General features: G+C 36.9%; 1 protein-coding gene across 1 annotated transcript in view; it reads right to left on the bottom strand.

Moving 5' to 3' along the window:
- LOC150091336 (mitogen-activated protein kinase kinase kinase 4-like) overlaps positions 1–21,168 on the bottom strand; it is a 350,375-nt gene that overhangs the window by 37,581 nt on the left and 291,626 nt on the right. The window contains exons 20-21 of the mRNA XM_090390030.1: positions 12,625–12,741; positions 3,848–4,007 (exon numbers count right to left, since the gene is read on the bottom strand). Of these exons, the coding sequence (XP_090246156.1) occupies positions 3,848–4,007; positions 12,625–12,741 (277 nt within the window). The remainder of the gene's footprint in view (positions 1–3,847; positions 4,008–12,624; positions 12,742–21,168) is intronic.

The raw sequence follows: 21,168 nt of genomic DNA, 5'->3' as shown, positions 1-21,168 counted from the left end.
CTACCCCAGGAGTAGGATATGTAACTGGTAGTGGGGGGGAGATTACTCCCCCCACTTCCAGGGGTGGGTGGTAGAGACATTTACTACATCCGTAATCTGCATTCTCATTCTATTTGCATTCTATTTTTATACTTTTTTCTTTTATATATATATATATATATATATATATATATTTTTTTTTTTTTTTTTTTTTTTCTGTTAAGTTTATATATATATATATATTTTTTTTTTTTTTTACTCACTCATTCATCCTTTTCTCACACACCAGGGGGAATGCAATGGTGTGTAATGTTAATTTAAATACTAATGCACAATAGCTAAGCTAAATAAGCAAGAATATAAAAGATTAAAACAACTAGAGTTAGTGTATACTTAAATGTAACATTTATGATTTGTATTCTTTCTCTCATACTCTTACACTCTCGTTCATTCTTCCGGCATCTCAACTTACTGTTATTCTTCAGTTGTGGTGCAGGCCTAGCCACAAATTTTTTGCAGGCCAGAGGAGAATGCAGTGATAGTGTTTGTGCTGTTAGTAAATGTTTATTAGTATATATAAAGTAATGTAAGTTATTATTAACTTTATATTCTTTCAGCCAATTACATTTGCCCTTCCACTCATTCCCATTCACCATAACACTCATTAACTTTCTCTTTCCCTCATGCTGAGTCACTCTTTCTTTCACCTAAACTGACATTTATTCCCTTTTACCATAATTCCTATTTCATTCTTTCACTCAGTGCCCAGCCTATTCATTCTGTCTTTCATTCTCATTCATTTTCCTCATTCATTCTACATTGCATCCCCTTGCTACTAGCTTACTGATATTTTTCAGCTGATCTGCATTACAGTACAGCACAAGCCCAATACTCATAAAAATAGTCTAATTAGGGCCCTATTGGATAGAACTGGGTTCTAATGCAGCACCTTCAAGGATAGCTTGGAGGAGATTAGATGTATCCCAGTGGAACTCCAAAAATGCTGCTAGCCCAGATTTTGGACAAACATATTCGGGAAGCTGAACATGGGCAGAGAGAGAGGTTGTCACCTGCTGATACCACATACATTCCCTACTATCTAGGATGAACAGAACAGATCTCAAGAATATCATGGACTTGTCAGACACAGTGTGCAGCAACCAGGGGTGGAGACCACACACAGTACAAGTGGAATCTTATATGAGATCAAATGTCCAGATTGTGGGAGTGTTGTGTGTGTGTGTGTGTGTTGCGGAGACAGAATGAGGGTTTAAAGATCATACAGGGGCGTGGACGTACTAGAGCAAGAGAGACCGCAAATTATGGGAAATATACCGTGGCTAAGCACTTATTGGAAGAGAACCATCAAATTTCTCCAGGCAATGATGTCATGGTCAATCGTTCACATGGGTATTGGCAGCAGAAATGGCTCAAGAGTTTGTGGATTTTTTCTTTAGAATATAATTCCATCAACAGAGATAGGGCAGTCCATATTCACCCCCACCCCTTTGATATCATAATTCGCTGCATTTCAATCGCTATACAAATCATCACAAAGGTGAAAAGATCTAAGTACCAATCCACCCTTTCCCCTCCGATCGATCCACCAATGCAGATGATTTGCACGGCGGTGGTCCTTATGCAGCGAAAAATAAATTATAGAAGACAGCACTCTAAAGCAGAGCCACACCACTGACATAATGTGAGCTGAACCAGCTTATATAGAAGAGAAAGCAAAATAGATGGCGGCACAGGCGCTGCTCAACCCATTACTACCATTGAATTATATTTAAATAATGACAAAAGTTAAAATATAATAAAATAAATAAATATTGAGCTTTTATTAGAGGCAGCGACACGCAAATGCTCCATATAAAGCCAAAATATATCCAATATTTTAAAAAATAAATAAAAAATAAAACATAAGCCAGTAGTATGGCAAAAACTGTAGAGCAAAAATTAACATAAAAATAACCCAAAAAAAAACAAACGAACGGATTCCATGACCATTATTGGCCTCATGGTCCTCTATCGATATGGGGCATAATGGTCAGTCTATTTTATTTTGATTTTGTTATCTTTTAGTAGTTCCTTTAACCCTTTCTGGTGATATTTCACGTCTTTCGGAACCGGTACCTCTCGGGGGGTACCGCTAAATTATTATGTAATTGGCATTATTTTAAATTTATATCGGTTTTTTAATAATTGGATTTAAAGTGCGAAATTATATAAGGGTTTTTCGGCTACTGTTTACATCTTACCTTTACTCTCCTTTTTCTGTTCGTTTGTTTTATTTTGGGTTATTTTTATGTTAATTTTCGCTCTACAGTTTTTGCCATGCTACTAGCTTATGTTTTATTTATCATTTTTTATTATTTTTTTAAATATTGGATATATATATATATATATATATATATATATATATGAATAAACAAATGAGTAAAAGATATGACTGCATATGGGTATGTGTGTGTTTCCTGTTCATGCTGGGTGGGAAATGTGCCCAATTAACCTGCAACAATAACAAAAAAAAAAGGTTGTGTGTAAATGAAAATGAATAAAAGGAAAGGAAGTAAGAAAGTAAGCTGATGCAGTCCCAGGCAGCCAATGCTGAATTTCAATAATGGAGAAGAAAAACAAAGAAATAAGGGAGAGAAAAAGAGCAAGTAAGAAATAATGAGAAGAGATAAAAAGGGAAAGGGGAAAGAGAGGAAAAAGGACAGGTAAAAAAAAAAAATGTAAAATACATACAAAATATATACATTTAATCAAGAAAGGATGTTGATGTACAACTCACAACCCCAGTGTCTTCATCAGGTGTCAACCACCAGAATTGCAAAAAATAACAGCAACATAGTGTCTATTTCTAATGTAAAATTCATGCTAATAAGTGCAAAAAACCTATTCTATATATATGGAATGTATTTTGACAGTTGACACAATAGAGACAAATATAGATCTGAAATTTAAATAAAAAAATTACAGTGGTAAATGTGTGAAAGATAAATAAAGATGGAGTTAGAGATGAATATAGAATGAAAATTACATAAAGATATAGTTCTAAATTTATATTAAGTGAAAAGAAATGAAAAGAGAACTAACATTACATTGTTGTAACGGTGCAAACAGTAAATAAGTTAATGGAAGTCGTAAATGCACAAAACATAAAAAACCTAGAGATGAATACAGATCTGGAATTATATAAAAAATGTAGTTCTGAAATTATATAAGAAGAAAAAGGACTAAACTTACATCACAGTGAATGTGCAAATTATAAATGAATTTAGAAACATCAAGATAAATAGAGTTACATTTTCAAGACATCTAACAAAAAAAGGGAGGTGGAAAAGAATCAGAGAAATCTTAATCATTTCATAATGGATGTCTTGTGGTCAAAGAGCACTTATATGGTAAATGGCTGTTTTATTGGTAACAAACTCTATGATGTGAAATTAAATGTTTGTTTTTGATTTCTCTTTCAGGACCAGGAACTCTGGAGAGTAAGATGATGTTGCAGTTTTGCTACAATGGCATGACAAGATTGATTGCATAAGATATCCTATGATAGCTCCCTGTTGGAAGTCACCATGCTACCATATATTGTATTTCAATGATCTTACTCGTAACATAATTGCAATTGATTTCAAACCTATTCTTGACAAATGAATAAGGCAGATGATGTTCATTTTTTTCAACTACCAGGGGTGTTTAGATACTTTTGTCATATAGCACATATTTAACAAAACCTCATGTCACTCGAGTATACTAACAATTGCACAAACGTAGTATTGAAAACAAACATGTAATATGTTATTTTTGATTCAAATTTGGGGAGGTCATAATTTCATTCAAAAATACTTATGCTTACTTTTTATATCTCTGTGAACAATTCCATGCTCATGAAGTACATTAACAGCTTCCAAAATCTGCCTAGTGTATTTGCGAACAAGAGACTCTGGAAGTTGTAGCTGTGAAGCACTTTCTAATGATCCTTCATTGCAGTATTCCATAAATATAAGCATTTCTGCCTAAAATGATAAATATATAGAATTAAAACAAAAAGTATGGGAACAGAAGGAACCTAATGATAGATAATATCAAAAGATGTTATGCTTTAAAAACATAAAATTAGTCAACATTTTCAAAAATTACATCTTTTGATGTTAGTTTGATTTTAAGACAAGTGGTATTGTAACATTTGTAGACTTTATGTAAACCGGTTACATAAGGAAACTAGATTTGGGGTAAACAGCCTACTGCACAAAGTTATGCAGTTTGCAGAATAAACCAGAAGACTGCCCACAGATGATGGCATTACACAACATATCCATTAAGTAAGGTTTTTGATATTACAACCCTTCCAGCTTTGTTTTGAAGGAATGCATAGCTATTTCTCTTTGCTTGACAAAGCAGTCTTCACTCTGAGAGTCAAGCTTTCACTTAATGCACTTGTTCTATAACTATGTGGGGGAAGTATTCACTATTTAATGACTTTGCTACATTTAGTGTCCTCTGTAACTGCTCACAGATGACCAATGATGTAGTGTCTCAATTAGCTAATGTCAGGTTAGCAACTCCAAACAGTCAGTTTTTTTGAGGATGCTGATAGACATAAGCAAAAGTAACATCAGGGGGAAAAAAAAAAAAAAAAAAAAGAAGAGTACCATAAATCCAGTGCTACCTTCATACAATGCCTATTGTGTCTATTTCTTTCTATATTTTAGTATTTTCAAGTCTCTTTTATAGTATATTATATTAGCTCCACTCATGGTACCATAAGATCACCACATCATGGTAACATACTGTAAAGGTGATCAGTCCATTTAGTAACAATAACTGGACATGAATACTTTGACAAGACTACAATTAAGCATTTAACCTTCTGAAATAACTATTCCTCTAGTGTTTATACTATTGGGAAAAAAATAACACAAATGTTTTGGTAAATATTTCCTACGCCTTCTTTGGTGTGACAGTAATGATAATTACACAAATTTCTTTCAGCCTAGTCTATGCTTGTTGACAGGAGAGACTGCTTCTACAGGGATGGAGTACACTTAAACAGAAAGGGTGCAAGTATATTTGCTGATGCTATTGAGGCAGTGTGAGGTGAGTTGGAAAACTGCTAGCCTCGGGGATACAAAGACTAAAAGTTTAACAGTGGCTGAGGCAGAGGCAAAAGTGATTCTTGCACTGCTTCTAATAGAATGAGCAGCAGCATGGAAAGCAAGGCAATGGAGATTTCCAGGACTGCTGGTAGTCATAGTGGAACAAGTAAATACATGGGCTGTATTAGAGTAACTAAGCAAGAAACAGGTGCATGTGCACCAATGCTAGGAGTATAGTTAATAAATTTGATGAGCTTGAAGTGCTAGTCAAGACATGAAAGGCAGATATTATTGTTGGGATATCAGAGATATGGTGTCACACAGATATAAGCGGTGCAGAATTCGAATTTGGGGAGTACAATGTGTACAGAAAGGGAGGAGGGGCTATGCTGTTAGTTAAGAAACACACAAAATCAAAGGAGGTACACATCCAATTGATGGTTTTTTTTTTTTTTTTTTTTTTATGTAAACCCCAAACACTAGAGGTATTAGAACCTATAGTACTTATTATCGTGCTTGGGTTGGAGGTTGAGAAGATGAAAGAAGATATTTGTTGACATTGGACTCGAACTTCTGTCGATTGTAATTTTCAGGAAATACGTATGAGCGAAGGTTGTTCCAGAAAACGGCAGTTGAATGAATAAATGAAGAAGATGAAAATGGATGTTGGCTGGTGGCTGCACGTGTTTGGACCGTTTTGAAAGGGAGAGCGGGAATTATAGAAGCCAATTCAGAAGAACAGTGCCCATGGAAGTATCTGTAGAAGAGGCATGCAGCAGAAACAGTACGTCTATGAGAGAGCGAGTGGAGAGACTCTGTTAGAGATGAATCATTAATTAACCTAACTGCCCTCTTCTGAATGGAATCAAGAAGCCTGACAGAGGTTTTGGGGGCACCACCCCAGATGTGGGAATAATATTCCATGGCAGGGCGGATTTGCGATTTATACAGAGTGAGCAGCTATTTGGAAGAAAAGTAACGCCGAGAGCGAAAGAGAAAACCAAGTTTTTTAGATGCAGAGGAAGCAATATTTGTAATGTGCTTGTGCCAAGAGAGATTAGAAGTCAGGGGGGTAATCCCAAAATGAGATATATCATTTTTCCTAGAAATCGGAATGTCACTAAAGATAAGCATAGGAGCAGAAGAATCCTTTTTGCGAGATATAAGACAAGACTAGGTTTTAGAAGGGTTGAAATCAACTAAGTTGTCTTTGCCCCACTGGAGAATTACCTGAAGATCGGCATTTAAGGAATTGGTAGCAGATTTTCGAGAAATAGAAGCTGATTGAGCAGGACAAGGTTTCCCAAAATGGAAAGTGGAATGAAATGTGCTATCATCGGCAAAACTATGGATAGGATTTCCAGTCAATGGAAGAAGGTCATTAATAGTAAGAGGAAAAGAGTGGGGGAAAGAACAGAACTGTGGGGTACACCGGCATTAGTGGAGAAGTTAGAAGACAGAGAGCCATCTACCATCACCCTCAGTGAGCGATCACAGACAAAACTGGATAACCAATTACTAAAAACAGTTGTCAAACCATAAGATGGAAGCTTGTTTAGAAGACCTTTATGCCAAACACGATCAAAAGCCTTTGAGATGTCAAGAGCAGCTACTTGTGTTTCACCGAACATTTCCATTGAATTAGTCCATAAATGGGTAACATAAGCAAGAATATCACCAGTGGATCAACACTGACGGAATCCATACTGGCGACCGTTGATCAGACCGAAGGTTTCTAGGTAGTTTAAGAGTTGGCAGTTAATTGATTTCTCCATTACTTTAGAAAGAGTAGAAGTAATTGTAATGGGACGATAATTGGATGGGAGGGATTTGTCACCCTTTTTAAGAACTGGCTGGATATGAGCAAATTTCCAAGCAGAAGGAAAAACTCCTTTGGAATAAGAAAGTGAAAAAAGGCGGCAAAGAATAGGAGTAAGTTCAGGAGCACAGGTTTTGAGAACAAGTGGAGAAATACGATCGGGACCTGGAGCTTTCTTAGCATCAAGATTCGTCAAAATCCTTCTGACATCCTTTTGACGGAAGACGACAGAAGGCATTGAATGGAGTGTGTTGGGAATGGTGGGAGGTGTTTTACCAAGATCATTAATACATGAGTTGGAAGAAAAAATGGGATGCTAGCAGGTCAGCTTTATCCTTGGCTGAAGTGGCAACAGAACCATCTGGTTTGGACAGAGGTGGGAGCAGAGATGGGCAAAAGTTGCGGCCAATAGCTTTGACAAGAGACCAGAATGCTCAGCTACCATTAGGGCAAGAAGCAAGTTTTCTACTCTTAGCCTGTTCAAACTCTAGTTTGGACTGTTCAATAACTGCTTTACAATTGTTCCGAGCTTTGGTGTAGGCAGAAAATGAAACTGGAGAATTAGAAACGAGCCAATTACGATATGCAACATTCTTCTCTTGAACAACCTTAGCACATTTATTGGAAAACCAAGGTTTAGTTAAAGGACGAGATTTTAAAGTGGAGTGTGGGATAAAGGATTCCATTCCTGCAAGAATAATTTCACTGACACGATCTGAGCAAATGTTGACATCAGAAGTTTTGAAACAGTAATCCGACCAAGGAAAAGAAGAAAAGAAGTCTTGAAAGTCATCCCATTTTGCATTCTTGTAATGCCAAACAACACGAGGTTGGGAATAGCCATGAGATAAAGGTTCCATTGGAGAAGAGACAATCACCAAGTTGTGATCTGAAGTGCGTAAAGGACCTCTCACTTCGACCGTGTACTTAGAAGGGTTGTTTGTGAGAAAAAGATCAAGCGTATTGGCTGTATAATTAGGATTGTCCGGTATACTTGTAGGTAAATGAACAATCTGTGCAAGGTCATTAGTAATTGCAAAAGCCTCAGCATCTCGACCTGCTGGGTCGGTGTGACTAGAAAACGGAAGCCAGCTGGGGTTGTGAACATTAAAATCACCAAGGAAAATTACCTCACTGTTAGGAAAGTTGGACTGGAGAAAGTCGAGTTGCAAAGAGAGGAAGTCAAAGAGCTCCAAGTGATTAGTGGAATTGGGAGAACGGTAGAGACAACAGATGAATTTGACGCAATGAGGCAGAGAGATTTTAAGCTAGAGAAGATCAAAGAGAGGAGATTCCAAATTGCCAAGTCTCCGGCAGGGAATATCAGAACAGACATATGCACAAGTACCACCTTTGAGACGAAAGGAATCATAAAGCGAATAATTTGGGCATCTGAGATGAGCAGTAGTTGAATCAACCGATAACTGAGATTCTGTCAGAAAAAGTACATGGGGTTTGGCAGACTGCAAGTGGAAATGGACATTGTTGAGATTAAAATCGAGACCATGTATATTTGTGAAATGAATCAGGAAGTGCTTGGGAGGTTTAGATCTCTTCGCAGATAAGCTTGCTCTATTAGTTTGACAATTCATGGTGTATTCAATAGTAAGAAAAAGTGGGTGGGACATGCTGTATGAAGTAATGAAATTTTTGATATGGCGTAGATAGGGTAAGAATATACCCAGATCCTTGACATAACGTGGCCTCGACAATGCTCCCCGCATACACACTACTCGGACTCCCTCCAGTCACTATCTGGCAGAGTAGAGGTAACAAGATTATACAGTAGCTGATCCGGAAGCCTCCTAGAGAGTTGCCAATAGGTTAGGTCCAGTTTGGGCCGGCCTGCGAACTTGCGGCCGGCCTGCGAACACCGTTTTAGAGCTGTACCCTCGAAATGTAAAGAATACTGGATCACGCCACGATGTTCATCAGAATCTCAAAAGTCATCAATCAAACTGCATGATGGAAGAGATAGGGAATGGTTGACCGGAACTTAGCTCTAGAGACTAAACATGGGTTCCACCACTTCAAGCCTCCAATAAGCAAAGTGGTGGTATTGCACCAGTTGATGAGAGTCTTCTACCACCTAGTACTGCCTGGTAACATAGAGAGGCGGCGTTCCTCCATGTGGTGTGGGCGCTACATCTCGACCCCTGCTTACGTTGGTTCACACCTGGGTGGTCACTCACTATGTACTTGAGCATGGAGGTTATTCCCAGGATTATTAACAGCCCCACCATCGTGAAGGTGCAAGCAGAGGATTTGGTTGTCACAGACTGTCCAGACTTCGCCGAAATTGGGTCCACTTGACTTGAGTGTCACCCGAACGTTGTTGGACAATGCAATGTTGAGTCTTTTTGGTGTGACATAAGCACTGGGAAAGGAAAAATGAGAGTAGGTGTGTGTTATAGTCCCAATGAATCTGATGAGTATAATGAGCAATTGTGCAGAGAAATAGTGGGCCACTAAATCAGAATGTCTTATAATGGGGGATTTTAACCCTCCAGATATTGACTGGAACTTGTGGGTTGGTCACTTGCACACTAGCAAGACTTTTCTGGATTTATAGGATGACTGTTTTCTACAGCAGCATGTTCGAGGCACCTCCGTAGCCAGGTGAGCAGGAGCAGCAGTGTGTAGCACACGCTTCTTGATAAAGACCGGGGTTCAAGCCCGTGAACACCAAATATGGAGGTGGCGGAATACATAAACAAAAAAGAAATGTGAGATGTCATCTGTTTCTATGAGCAGCAGGAAATAGAGAAAAATCCAAAAAGAAATTATGATTGTGTGGAAGCAGCAATATCTGAAAAAAAAAGTGTTAATGAGTGATGCTGACTGTTTGAAAAAAGGGAGAAGTTTCATGTTTTTAGAAATTTTTAGCATTGGCATTAGTAGAGGCATTTGATGCAAAAAAAGCAAGCTTATGCAGTATCAGCAGAAAAAAAAAAAAAACCCACTTCCACTTCACCCGTCTCTTCGTTCGAAATACCTGTCCAGCTGAGCCTTAAACTTATTTAGGCTATCAACTCACACGACAAGGGATGGAAGTCTGTTCCACCAACCACCCACCCGCTGGCTAAAGGCAAATTTCCACACATCTATCCTACATCTGTCTTTCCTTAATTTGAATTTATGCCCTCTCAGGTGATTATTCTGAGCAAGAGGAAGAATCCCATCAGCATTGAGAATGCTCAAACCATTCAAGGCTTTATATACCTCTATCAGATCACCTCGCTGGTGCCTAGTCTCCAGACACTAATTTCAAAACTTAAGCCTTTCTTCGTAAGAGCACCCCTCTGTTCCATTCACTAATCTTGTTGCCCTTCTCTGTACTCTTTCTAGCAGCTCTACATCCTTCTTGAAATGAGGCCTCCAGACCTGTACAGAGTACTCTAGGTGTGGCCTAACCATTGCCTTATACAAGGGAATAATCACCTCCTTATCCCTGCTAGAAAAATTCCTATATATCATTGACAATACACCATGAGCTACTCTTGCAGCCTGTCTGCACTGATCAGAGAACTTCATATCCGCCTGCACAACCATCCCCCAGGTCCCTTTCATTCTCTACCACTGTCAGTGTAGACCCACGGATTTGATACATTGCTCTGGGGTTGCTGTTTCCCATATGTAGTACTTTACATTTGTCAATGTTAAACTTCATTTGCCACCTCTCAGCCCATCTGCTCAATCTTTTCAGATCCTGTTGCAGCAGCATGTGTCCATTGATTACCACTCTCTGTCTTCTCTCCCTCAACCACCCCTTTATCCCTAGCAGCAATTTGCCTCCAATGCCACACTGCTCCAATTTGTGCAGCAGTCTTCCATGTATCACAAGCCTTTCTAAGATCCAAGTATATAATATCAAAGTTATTCCCTGCATTCAGTTCTTCTGTGACTGCATCATAGTATCCAATCAAATTGGTCAGGCAAGACTTCCCCTTAACAAAACCATGCTGTGTCCGAGCTATAACTGAAGTCTTATCTAGATGATCCTGCAGTGCTTCCATTAATTTTCCTGGAACAGAAGTTAAACTCACAGGTCTATAATTACTTGTGTCAGCCTTTGATCCTCCTTTGTGAATTGGGGTCACATTTGCACATCTTCAGTCTACGGGTACCTCCCCTGAGTCCAAGGAATCTCTCATAATTATGGCTAAGGGTTTGCTTACTTCCTTTGCTGCCTCCTTTAATATAACTGGATAGATCCCATCCACCCCAGGTACCTTTCTTGTCTTTATCTTCAACAATTTCTCCTCCACTTTACTCTCAGTTATTACAAGACTCTCTAGCTTACTGCCAGAGTTGAATACACCTCTGGCATTCCGCTCGCTGAATAACTCCTCATGTGTGAATGTCGATGCAAAATATTCATTTAGTTTGTTAGCTACCTGAGCAGGATCATCAATAGTTGACCCATCGATATCAAGTGGACCAATCTGATTCATCCCTTCCTTCTAGAGTACTTGTACATATTACATAAGTAAAGAACTCTTTGCTGTTTTTCTTTGCATCCCTTGCCAAAGATTTCTCGTAATCTGCCTTCGCCTGCCTAACCCCCTTTGTAACTTGGTTACAGATCAACTTGTATCTATCATGGGCTTCTGTGTCACGTGTTAATTTGTATGTATCCCATGCATTTTTCTTCTTTGCCATTTTTGGTAATCATTTTGTCAGATCATGATATGCTAACTCCAATGGTAATCTATATCATATGATTTTCCATGTCCATATAACTGTGTCTATAGGCCAACTTTCATTGCCCATTAATTATTTGAAAAAAATCAAATAATTAATCGGTTTCATGGAGCATCATATCAGAAAATATGATGCTCCATAAAATAGCTCTTCTTCTATTATGTCTATATAAGAGAAAGAGTATGTTTAGGGGTCAATTTGTGTGTTTTGCAGTTTAAAAAATAAGGAATAAGTCAGGAGGGAAAAATCTGCTCCTGAAAGTGGCTAACCACAGCTCTGAGTGACAAGGCCTTTAAGAATTCCACTGTGCCAACAGGATTCAAACCCAAGCCTCTCTAAAAAGTGGCAACTTGCAGAATGGAAAATGGCCTGGTTGCTAGCAAACACTGCTGTTAAAGCTGCAGAAGCTGAACACATAAAAAAAAAAAAAAGAAGTGTTGTGTAACTGTAAAAGAAATTAGAGAAATGCTTGACATTTCTTATGGTACACAACACAATTTTTTCCCCCTCTTAAAAATAACAAGTATCTATCAGTAGCATAATACTGGCCTTACCTATGTCATAACACATTCCTGCAGCAAGGTTTCAAAACTTTCATCAATGTTGGGATAAATATCTGAATATTCATATTATGCTGACTACATCTTTCTAATTACCCGATTTTATTTTATTTTTTGTATCTCACTACCTTTCGAAAATGCAACACCAGAGATCTTTTCCAAATTGCTCTCACACATAATTTTATTGTTCTTGGAAGACTGAGTTTTTAAGTGGGATATTTTGGATTAAAATTATGATCTTGTGTCAGTGGATTTGTGTACATTTTAAGTTACTCTGATGGTTTGTTTATTGAATTCTGTCATTTCTAATAAAAAAAAAAGACAATTTTAAATATTTTACGTATATTTAAAAAAGTAAGTCATATTTTCAAAAGTTATATACAGCCACTTTTTTTACAATAAGAAAAACTATCTTAAAAATGAAATGAACTAATTCATCATGAAGTCCACATACCCTATGAACCTCTACTCCATAGTACCGGACCAAATTGGGATGCTTTATACCTTCAAAAGTACATATTTCATCAATTGCCTCTTTAACAGCTCTGTGGTCATTAGGCTGAAGGTGCATCTGCGTCATATAAAAAGGTAATTATCTGATTAGATGTCAGTGTACTGCAATGAAATAACATAATTTCAAAAAAAAAGTTAAGTTGAATAATAATTTCATATTATTTGTTAAAAAATCCTTCCAATTCTTTTGAATTAGTATTGTATGTTCAATGACATCATACCAAAACATGTACCTCTTACAAGTTTAGTAATTCCAAATCTTCAATTTTATTTGACCATTTACAACTTATTTTCATGGTAAATACAAAAGAATGTTGTCAAGACCAAAATCACTTAAAACCTTTTATTCTAAATAAATTAATTAAGAATAAATAGAAAGTAATATAACCATGTGGATGATTTTAGAGTAAATGACTATCAAAAGGGCAAGTAAATAAACTTCCCACAATACATTACTTTAATAAGCAGTGATTGCTGAGTTATGTTAAATTTGAATGTTTAATTTACTAGGGTCAGCTTCTTTCTTTATTTCATATCATAGTTATTAATTTTGAACATTCCTTTTTAATTTTAGTGAATATCTAATTTCGAAGAAAGTTTTTTCAAACTGATTCTCATTCCAATTTCAGTTTTATACAGCTTTTATTGACATGAAGGTTAATGCCTCTTGACTGAATCCATTATTTCATTTTATGACTACAGTCCAGTGGTCAGCAAGAAAGTACAGAGTTATGCACACTGCATGTTCAAATCCAATTCCATTAAAAAAATATATATATTCTTGGAAATCACTGTAGTTGTAAGCTCCACTGACTTTTTCTACCCTAGAATAGAGAGAAAAATTTTAATGCAATAATCTCAAACAGTGCAGTTATTTTTAATACAAAGATAATCACAAAAAGGAGTGAATTTATTTAAAAAAAAATATATTACTGAATAAGAAAACTATTTTAATTTATAAATAGTAGGTGGTATTTTGATTTAACATGTGCAAAAGTTTAGTTTTATCTGTTGTAGACAAGTAATTTTCCAGGGTTTTTTTTTTTTTTTCACTTTTTGGGGGAAAAAAAAAATCTATGGTTAAATTGTTTTTGAACAAAGATATCCATAATTTGAATGGTTCAAATACTTTAAAAATTGGCACAATATCACTGAGGATAATACCAGATGTGGAAAAACTGGTATGTCAACAAAGGACAGACTTGTCATCTAAGCTGGCATTATTTGAGCTGATCATCCAATAAGAATTTGAAGCTAGCTTCTTAAGTTGGAATATCATATGATAGTTGCCAAACCTTCATATTTGATATTTTAAACACAACAAGATTATGCAACTTCTTTGTTTCCAAGTTTTTAAAAGCAGATCAAACAGAATCAGGGGATGAACTTTTAACTGAAGAACTAGCTGAATTTATGACCCACAGACAAAACACCAATTCTAAAAAAAAAAAAAAAATTCTTGTTTATACTCCAGCACAACTACCAAGTCAGTGGAGTTTACAATAAATCATGAAATACAATTGTCAATCATATTTAGCAGTCACAGACTTGAACCATGGTCCACTACTCACTTGCTCCTGACCACTCAGCTACAGTCTCTCAATGGAAGTCTCCTAATGTTTCCAAGAATGAAATAAATAAATAAATAAATAAAAAAAGCTGTATTAACAGGTCTAAAGATAAAGTTATGCCAGAATTATTTTTTTGACTAAAGGACAAAACTCATTATGAATTTAAACCAACTGATAAAAAGTCTATGTACTTAGAAATCATTATGCACTTGAAATATGTGATCAGAAGACACCTGATAAAGAAAAAATTGGAAATTAACCTTGAATATGGTGCTCCTGCTCATCAGGAAACAATTTCTGAATACCTTTCCAAGGACCGTAACTCTCTTAACAACATTCTCCTTATTTACCCAAGATTTGCACTGTTAAAAGAATAATAATACAGCGTATCCAGTGACAAAATTTAAAAATTTTCTCACTGGATATGCTGTATTGTTACCCTTTAATCATGGAATCCAGTACCACAGGCCCATTTGACTTCATTTGCACTATTTCATTATTTTCTCAAAATAAAGAACTCATTAAAAGGATGACAATATTCTGGTGATGCACAAGTTATGGCGGCTATGATAACTACATCCAAGGAAGTTTAAAAAAGATTATTGCATAGAAGCTCTTTTGCAATTATAAAATTGAGAAGAAAAATGTGTTAATACCAAAGTCATTATTTTAATATGCTGTGTAACTGTGCATAAATATTATATTTATTTAAATAAAAATTCAGTATTGGAACTTTTTATATCCTACTTTTTAAATGTTTAACTGTTTCATACAAAAGTGGAGTTTTTAAAAACTAGGATTTGCTAATTTTTCATGCATTTAGAGAAGTAGAGAAAAAAAAAAAAAATATATATATATATATATATATATATATACAGGCATACCTCGAATAACGAATAGGATGCATTCCACGAAATTACTTCGTTAAGCGAAACTTCGTTTTCAGAGGTAAAAATACTATGGCCAGAATAGGGATACGTTCCCACTTAAAGAAAATGAAAAGCTTTTTTTTCGAACAAAGAAAAGTTTTATTAAATAAACAGTCAACTTACATACAAAGTGAAATCTCATTTTAAAATATGAGTCTAAAGTTGATTGCTTATGCTTTTTTTTTTTTCATTTAACAATTACCTATACGGAGTTACTGCATTTAACACTGATCGCTTAACAATAAAACTTCTTCCTAAATCAGGATCATTTTCACTAAAAAAATTTAAAACCTTTTCAATGTCATTTAAGCACCTTTTTAAATCTTTGGTTGTTAACACTTTTTCGGCAGGAACTTCTTTAACTTCGTCTTCATTATCTTTGTCTTCGTTGCTAACAAGATTTTCTAAATCTTCCACTGAAAAACCATCATCTTCTGCATTCAATAAATTTCTAACATCCTCTTCATCGACATTTTCGAAACCTATTGATTGAGCCATCTGGATAACTTCATTTCTAATTTCTTGGATGTTATTTTCTTCTTCTAGTACAACTTCTGGACATATTTTGCGCTAAACTCCATTTAAGCATTTCTTAGTGACTTCTTTCCAATAACTATCAATGTTTTCAATTGCGTTTTTAATGGTGTAGTTTTTCCAAAAAATTTTAACTGTCATTTCCTCTTTATCCTCTAGTTCAGTTAAATTGCTTAATGTTCGACGCAGATAATAAGCTTTAAATGATGCTTTTCCTCCCTGATCCAATGGCTGAATCAGGGAAGTTGTGTTTGCTGGAAGAAACACAACTTTGACAGGAATGCATGTGTCCAACGTGTTAAGATCAGTAGGATGTCCCGGAGCATTGTCTAACAACAAAAGAGCTTTTTCTTCAAAGTTGTTTTTTTGACAATACCGTTTTACTTCAGGACAAAAGTGGTTAACAAACCAATCAGTAAATAACTCTTGGTAACCCAAGCTTTTCTATTTGCTTTCCATATTACAGGTAAATTCATTTTTATGTTACCTTTTAACGCCCTCGGATTTTCTGAATGGTAAACTAATAACAATTTTAATTTATAATCGCCAGAGGCATTTGATCCAAAGAGTAACGTTAAACGGTCTTTGGCTGCTTTGAACCCAGCAGCTGATTTTTCTTCAATAGAAATAAAGCTTTTTGTTGGTAGCCGTTTCCAGAACAAACCGTTTTCGTCAACACTGAACACCGAATTTGGTGGAAAATTTTCACGTTCAGTTATTTCCTTTAGTTTTTCTGGAAACTTATTTGCAGTTTCTCCTGTTAATTTTACACTATGAATCCTGGCCCGTTTTTTAAATTTCTCGAACCAACCACGAGAAGCCCCAAAGGTTTCCGTAATTTCTTCAGTTTGTTTAGATTTCAGGTGATTAAACTGGAATATTTTTTTTTATGTTAAATGGGGCTTGAAATTGCGGACTTCGTTATATCGAAGCTTCGTTATCAGAGGTAACGTTAACCGAGGTATGCCTGTATATTGCAATTCAACATTTGCACGCATTTACTATAGCCTGGGTAAATGCCTAAAAATGACAAATCTCAATTACTTTTATCAATTGTTAACTACTGAAAGTTTTCTAGACTTCCTAGAAATACATACCCAGAATGGTCACTTATGACTCAAGTTTGAGAATATAATTCAAATGTGCAGACAAAGGATTTTGATTTGGACTTTACTTTCGGTCACATAATCACAATACAAAAAAATCAGGAAAGGGAGCATTTGGAACTCATTTAGTACTGTCTACAGTTACCACACAGTAAAGCTATAAATTATCAGAGGATCCTTTTTCTAGCTCCTTAATGTGAGCCTTGATATTTTACTTACACATATTTATAACCGATAGTGTCGTTTTATCACCCAGTAAAACACTAAAAAAAATAATAATAAAAAAAAAAAATAAATATATATATATATATATATATAGGGCTAGTCTTCAATCCTAAACAGCAGTCATGATTTATGTTGGGAAGCTCTGACTTATGAGTTGTCCATGGATGTATTATCTGGCTATAGAATTTACCTTTGACATCAGAATTGGAAGGAGCTGCAACAAGAATAGTACAACAGCCCTTCACCAACTGCAAGGGATATATTCTTGAACAGTATCGCATTCAGAAAAACTGCAGTTAGTAAGACTAAGGTAAGACTTCTACAGAAATTAGGGGAAGGGAAAAAGAATAATTATGACAAAAAAAAAAAAATGAGGAAAAAAAAAAAAACCATAGTAAATTTTATTTTCCATTTATACAAAAATACAATAAGACTGTCAATATGACAAGAAACAAAAGTTAAGATGAAGGTGAGAGGACAAGATATAAATAAACATATAGTAGAACCTGGATAAGAAATTCCCGCATAAGAAGTTTTGCCCTGTACTAGGTTTGGTTTCTTAAGTCCCAATTTCAACTCTATATGTTGTAATGTATGAAGTTTCCAAGGTAAAAAGTTCATGATAAAAAATACAGTGTATTATCATGTTTTCTCACTCAATATTTTAAATATAGAAACTATTTATTTTTAATATTACAAAATATTAAACAAAATAAACATTTGGTAATCGAACAAGTCCTTGAGGTTGTCACAGACATTCTCTCAGATATGCCAGACAAGCTGTACTTGCTACCTGGAAGTCTAAAACGCTGAAGGAACTGATATTCGGGTGACACTCAAGTCAAGTGGACCCAATTTCGGCAAAGTCCGGACGGTCTGTGACAGCCAAATCCTCTGCTTGCACCTTCACGATGGTGGGACTGTTAGTAATCCTGGGTATAACCTCCATGTACAAGTACATGGTGGGTGACCACCCAGGTGTGAACCAACGTAAGCAGGGGTCGAGGTGTGGCGCCCACACCACATAGAGGAATGCTGCCCCTCTATGTTACCAGGCAGTACTAGGTGGTAGATGCCTCTCATCAACCAGTGAAATACCACCACTTTGCTTATTGGAGGCTTGAAGTGGTGGAACCCATGTTTAGTCTCTAGAGCTAAGTTCCGGTCAACCCTTCCCTATCTCTTCCATCATGCAGTATGATTGATGACTCTTGAAGTTATGATGAACGTCGTGGCAAGATCCAATATTCCTTACATTTCGAGGGTACAGCTCTAAAACGGTGTTCGCAGGCCGGCCGCTAGTTAGTACACCGGACCGAACCTATTGGTAACTCTCTAGGAGGCTTCCGGATCAGCTAGTGTATAATTTTGCTACCTCTACTCTGCCAGATAGTGATTGGAGAGAATCCGAGTAGTGTGTATGCAGGGAGCATTGTCGAGGCCACGTTATGTCAAGGATCTGGGTATATTCTTACCACGTGTACGCCATATCCAAAAATTTCATTACTTCATACAGCATGTCCCACCCACTTTTTCTTCCTATTGAATACACCATGAATTGTCAAAATAATAGAGCAAGCTTATCTGCGAAAAGAGCTAAACCTCCCAAGGACTTCCTAATTCATTTCACAAATATACGTGGTCTCAATTCTAATCTCAACGATGTCCATTTCCACTTGCAGTCTGCCAAACCCCATGTACTTTTTCTGACAGAATCTCAGTTATCGGTTGATTCAACTACTGCTCATCTCAGATGCCCAAATTATTCGCTGTATGATTCCTTTCGCCTCAAAGGTGGTACTTGTGCATATGTCTGTTCTGATATTCCCTGTCAGAGACTTGGAAATTTGGAATCTCCTCTCTTCGATCTTCTCTGGCTTAAAATCTCTCTACCTCATTGTGTCAAATTCATCTGTTGTCTCTACCGTTCTCCCAACTCCACTAATCACTTGGAGCTCTTTGACTTCCTCTCTTTGCAACTTGACTTTCTCCAGTCCAACTTTCCTAACAGTGAGGTAATTTTCCTTGGTGATTTTAATGTTCACAACTCCAGCTGGCTTCCGTTTTCTAGTCACACCGACCCAGCAGGTCGTGATGCTGAGGCTTTTGCAATTACTAATGACCTAGCACAGATTGTTCATTTACCTACAAGAATTCCGGACAATCCTAATCATACAGCCAATACGCTTGATCTTTTTCTCACAAACAACCCTTCTAAGTACACGCTCGAAGTGAGAGGTCCTTTAGGCACTTCAGATCACAACTTGGTGATTGTCTCTTCTCCAATGGAACCTTTATCTCATGGCTATTCCCAACCTCGTGTTGTTTGGCATTACAAGAATACAAAATGGGATGACTTTCAAGACTTCTTTTCTTCTTTTCCTTGGTCGGATTACTGTTTCAAAACTTCTGATGTCAACGTTTGTTCAGATCGTGTCAGTGAAATTATTCTTGCAGGAATGGAATCCTTCATTCCACACTCCACTTTAAAATCTCGTCCTTTATCTAAACCTTGGTTTTCCAATAAATGTGCTAAGGCTGTTCAAGAGAAGAATGCTGCATATCGTAATTGGCTTGTTTCTAATTCTTCAGTTTCATTTTCTGCCTACACCAAAGCTCGCAACAATTGTAAAGCAGTTATAAATCAGTCCAAACTAGAGTTTGAACAGGCTAAGAGTAGAAAACTTGCTTCTTGCCCTAATGGTAGCCGAGCATTCTGGTCTCTTGCCAAAGCTATTGGCCGCAACTTTTGCCCATCTCTGCTCCCACCTCTGTCCAAACCAGATGGTTCTGTTGTCACTTCAGCCAAGGATAAAGCTGACCTGCTAGCATCCCATTTTTCTTCCAGCTCATGTATTAATGATCTTGGTAAAACTCCTCCCACCATTGCCAACATGCTCCATTCAATGCCTCCTGTGGTCTTCCGTCAAAAGGATATCAGAAGGATTTTGATGAATCTGGATACTAAGAAAGCTCCAGGTCCTGATGGTATTTCTCCACTTGTTCTCAAAACCTGTGCTCCTGAACTTACTCCTATTCTTTGCCGCCTTTTTTCACTTTCTTATTCCAAAGGTGTTTTTCCTTCTGCTTGGAAATTTGCTCATATCCAGCCAGTTCCTAAAAAGGGTGACAAATCCCTCCCATCCAATTATCGTCCCATTACAATTACTTCTACTCTTTCTAAAGTAATGGAGAAATCAATTAACCGCCAACTCTTAAACTACCTAGAAACCTTCCGTCTGATCAACGATCGCCAGTATGGATTCCGTCAGTGTCGATCCACTGGTGATATTCTGGCTTATGTTACCCATTTATGGACTAATTCAATGGAAATGTTCGGTGAAACCCAGGTAGTTGCTCTTGACATCTCAAAGGCTTTTGATCGTGTTTGGCATAAAGGTCTTCTAAACAAGCTTCCATCTTATGGTTTGCCAACTGTTTTTAGTAATTGGTTATCCAGTTTTCTCTCTGATCGCTCACTGAGGGTGATGGTAGATGGCTCTCTGTCTTCTAACTTCTCCACTAATGCCGGTGTGCCCCAAGGTTCAGTTCTTTCCCCCACTCTTTTCCTCTTGTATATTAATGACCTTCTTCCATTAACGGGAAATCCTATCCATAGTTTTGCCGATGATAGCACATTGCATTCCACTTTCCATTTTGAGAAACCTTGTCCTGCCCAATCAGCTTCAACTTCTCGAAAATCTGCTACCAATTCCTTAAATGCCGATCTTCGGGTAATTCTCCAGTGGGGCAAAGACAACTTAGTTGATTTCAACCCTTCTAAAACCCAGTCTTGTCTTATATCCCGCAAAAAGGATTCTTCTGCTCCTATGCTTATCTTTAGTGACACTCCGATTTCTAGGCAAAATGATATATCTCTTTTGGGGATTACCCTGACTTCTAATCTCTCTTGGCACAAGCACATTACAAACATTGCTTCCTCTGCATCTAAAAAACTTGGTTTTCTCTTTCGCTCTCGGCACTACTTTTCTTCCAAACAGCTGCTCACTCTGTATAAATCGCAAATCCGCCCTGCCATGGAATATTGTTCCCACATCTGGGGTGGTGCCCCCAAAACCTCTCTCAAGCTTCTTGATTCCATTCAGAAGAGGGCAGTTAG

Source organism: Mastigoproctus giganteus, chromosome 1 (genome assembly GCF_048544385.1).
Source record: "Mastigoproctus giganteus isolate SK-2022 chromosome 1, ASM4854438v1, whole genome shotgun sequence".
Taxonomy (NCBI): domain Eukaryota; kingdom Metazoa; phylum Arthropoda; class Arachnida; order Uropygi; family Thelyphonidae; genus Mastigoproctus; species Mastigoproctus giganteus.
The sequence above is the reverse complement of the archived record's forward strand: the minus strand, read 5'-3'. Positions and strand labels throughout refer to the sequence as shown.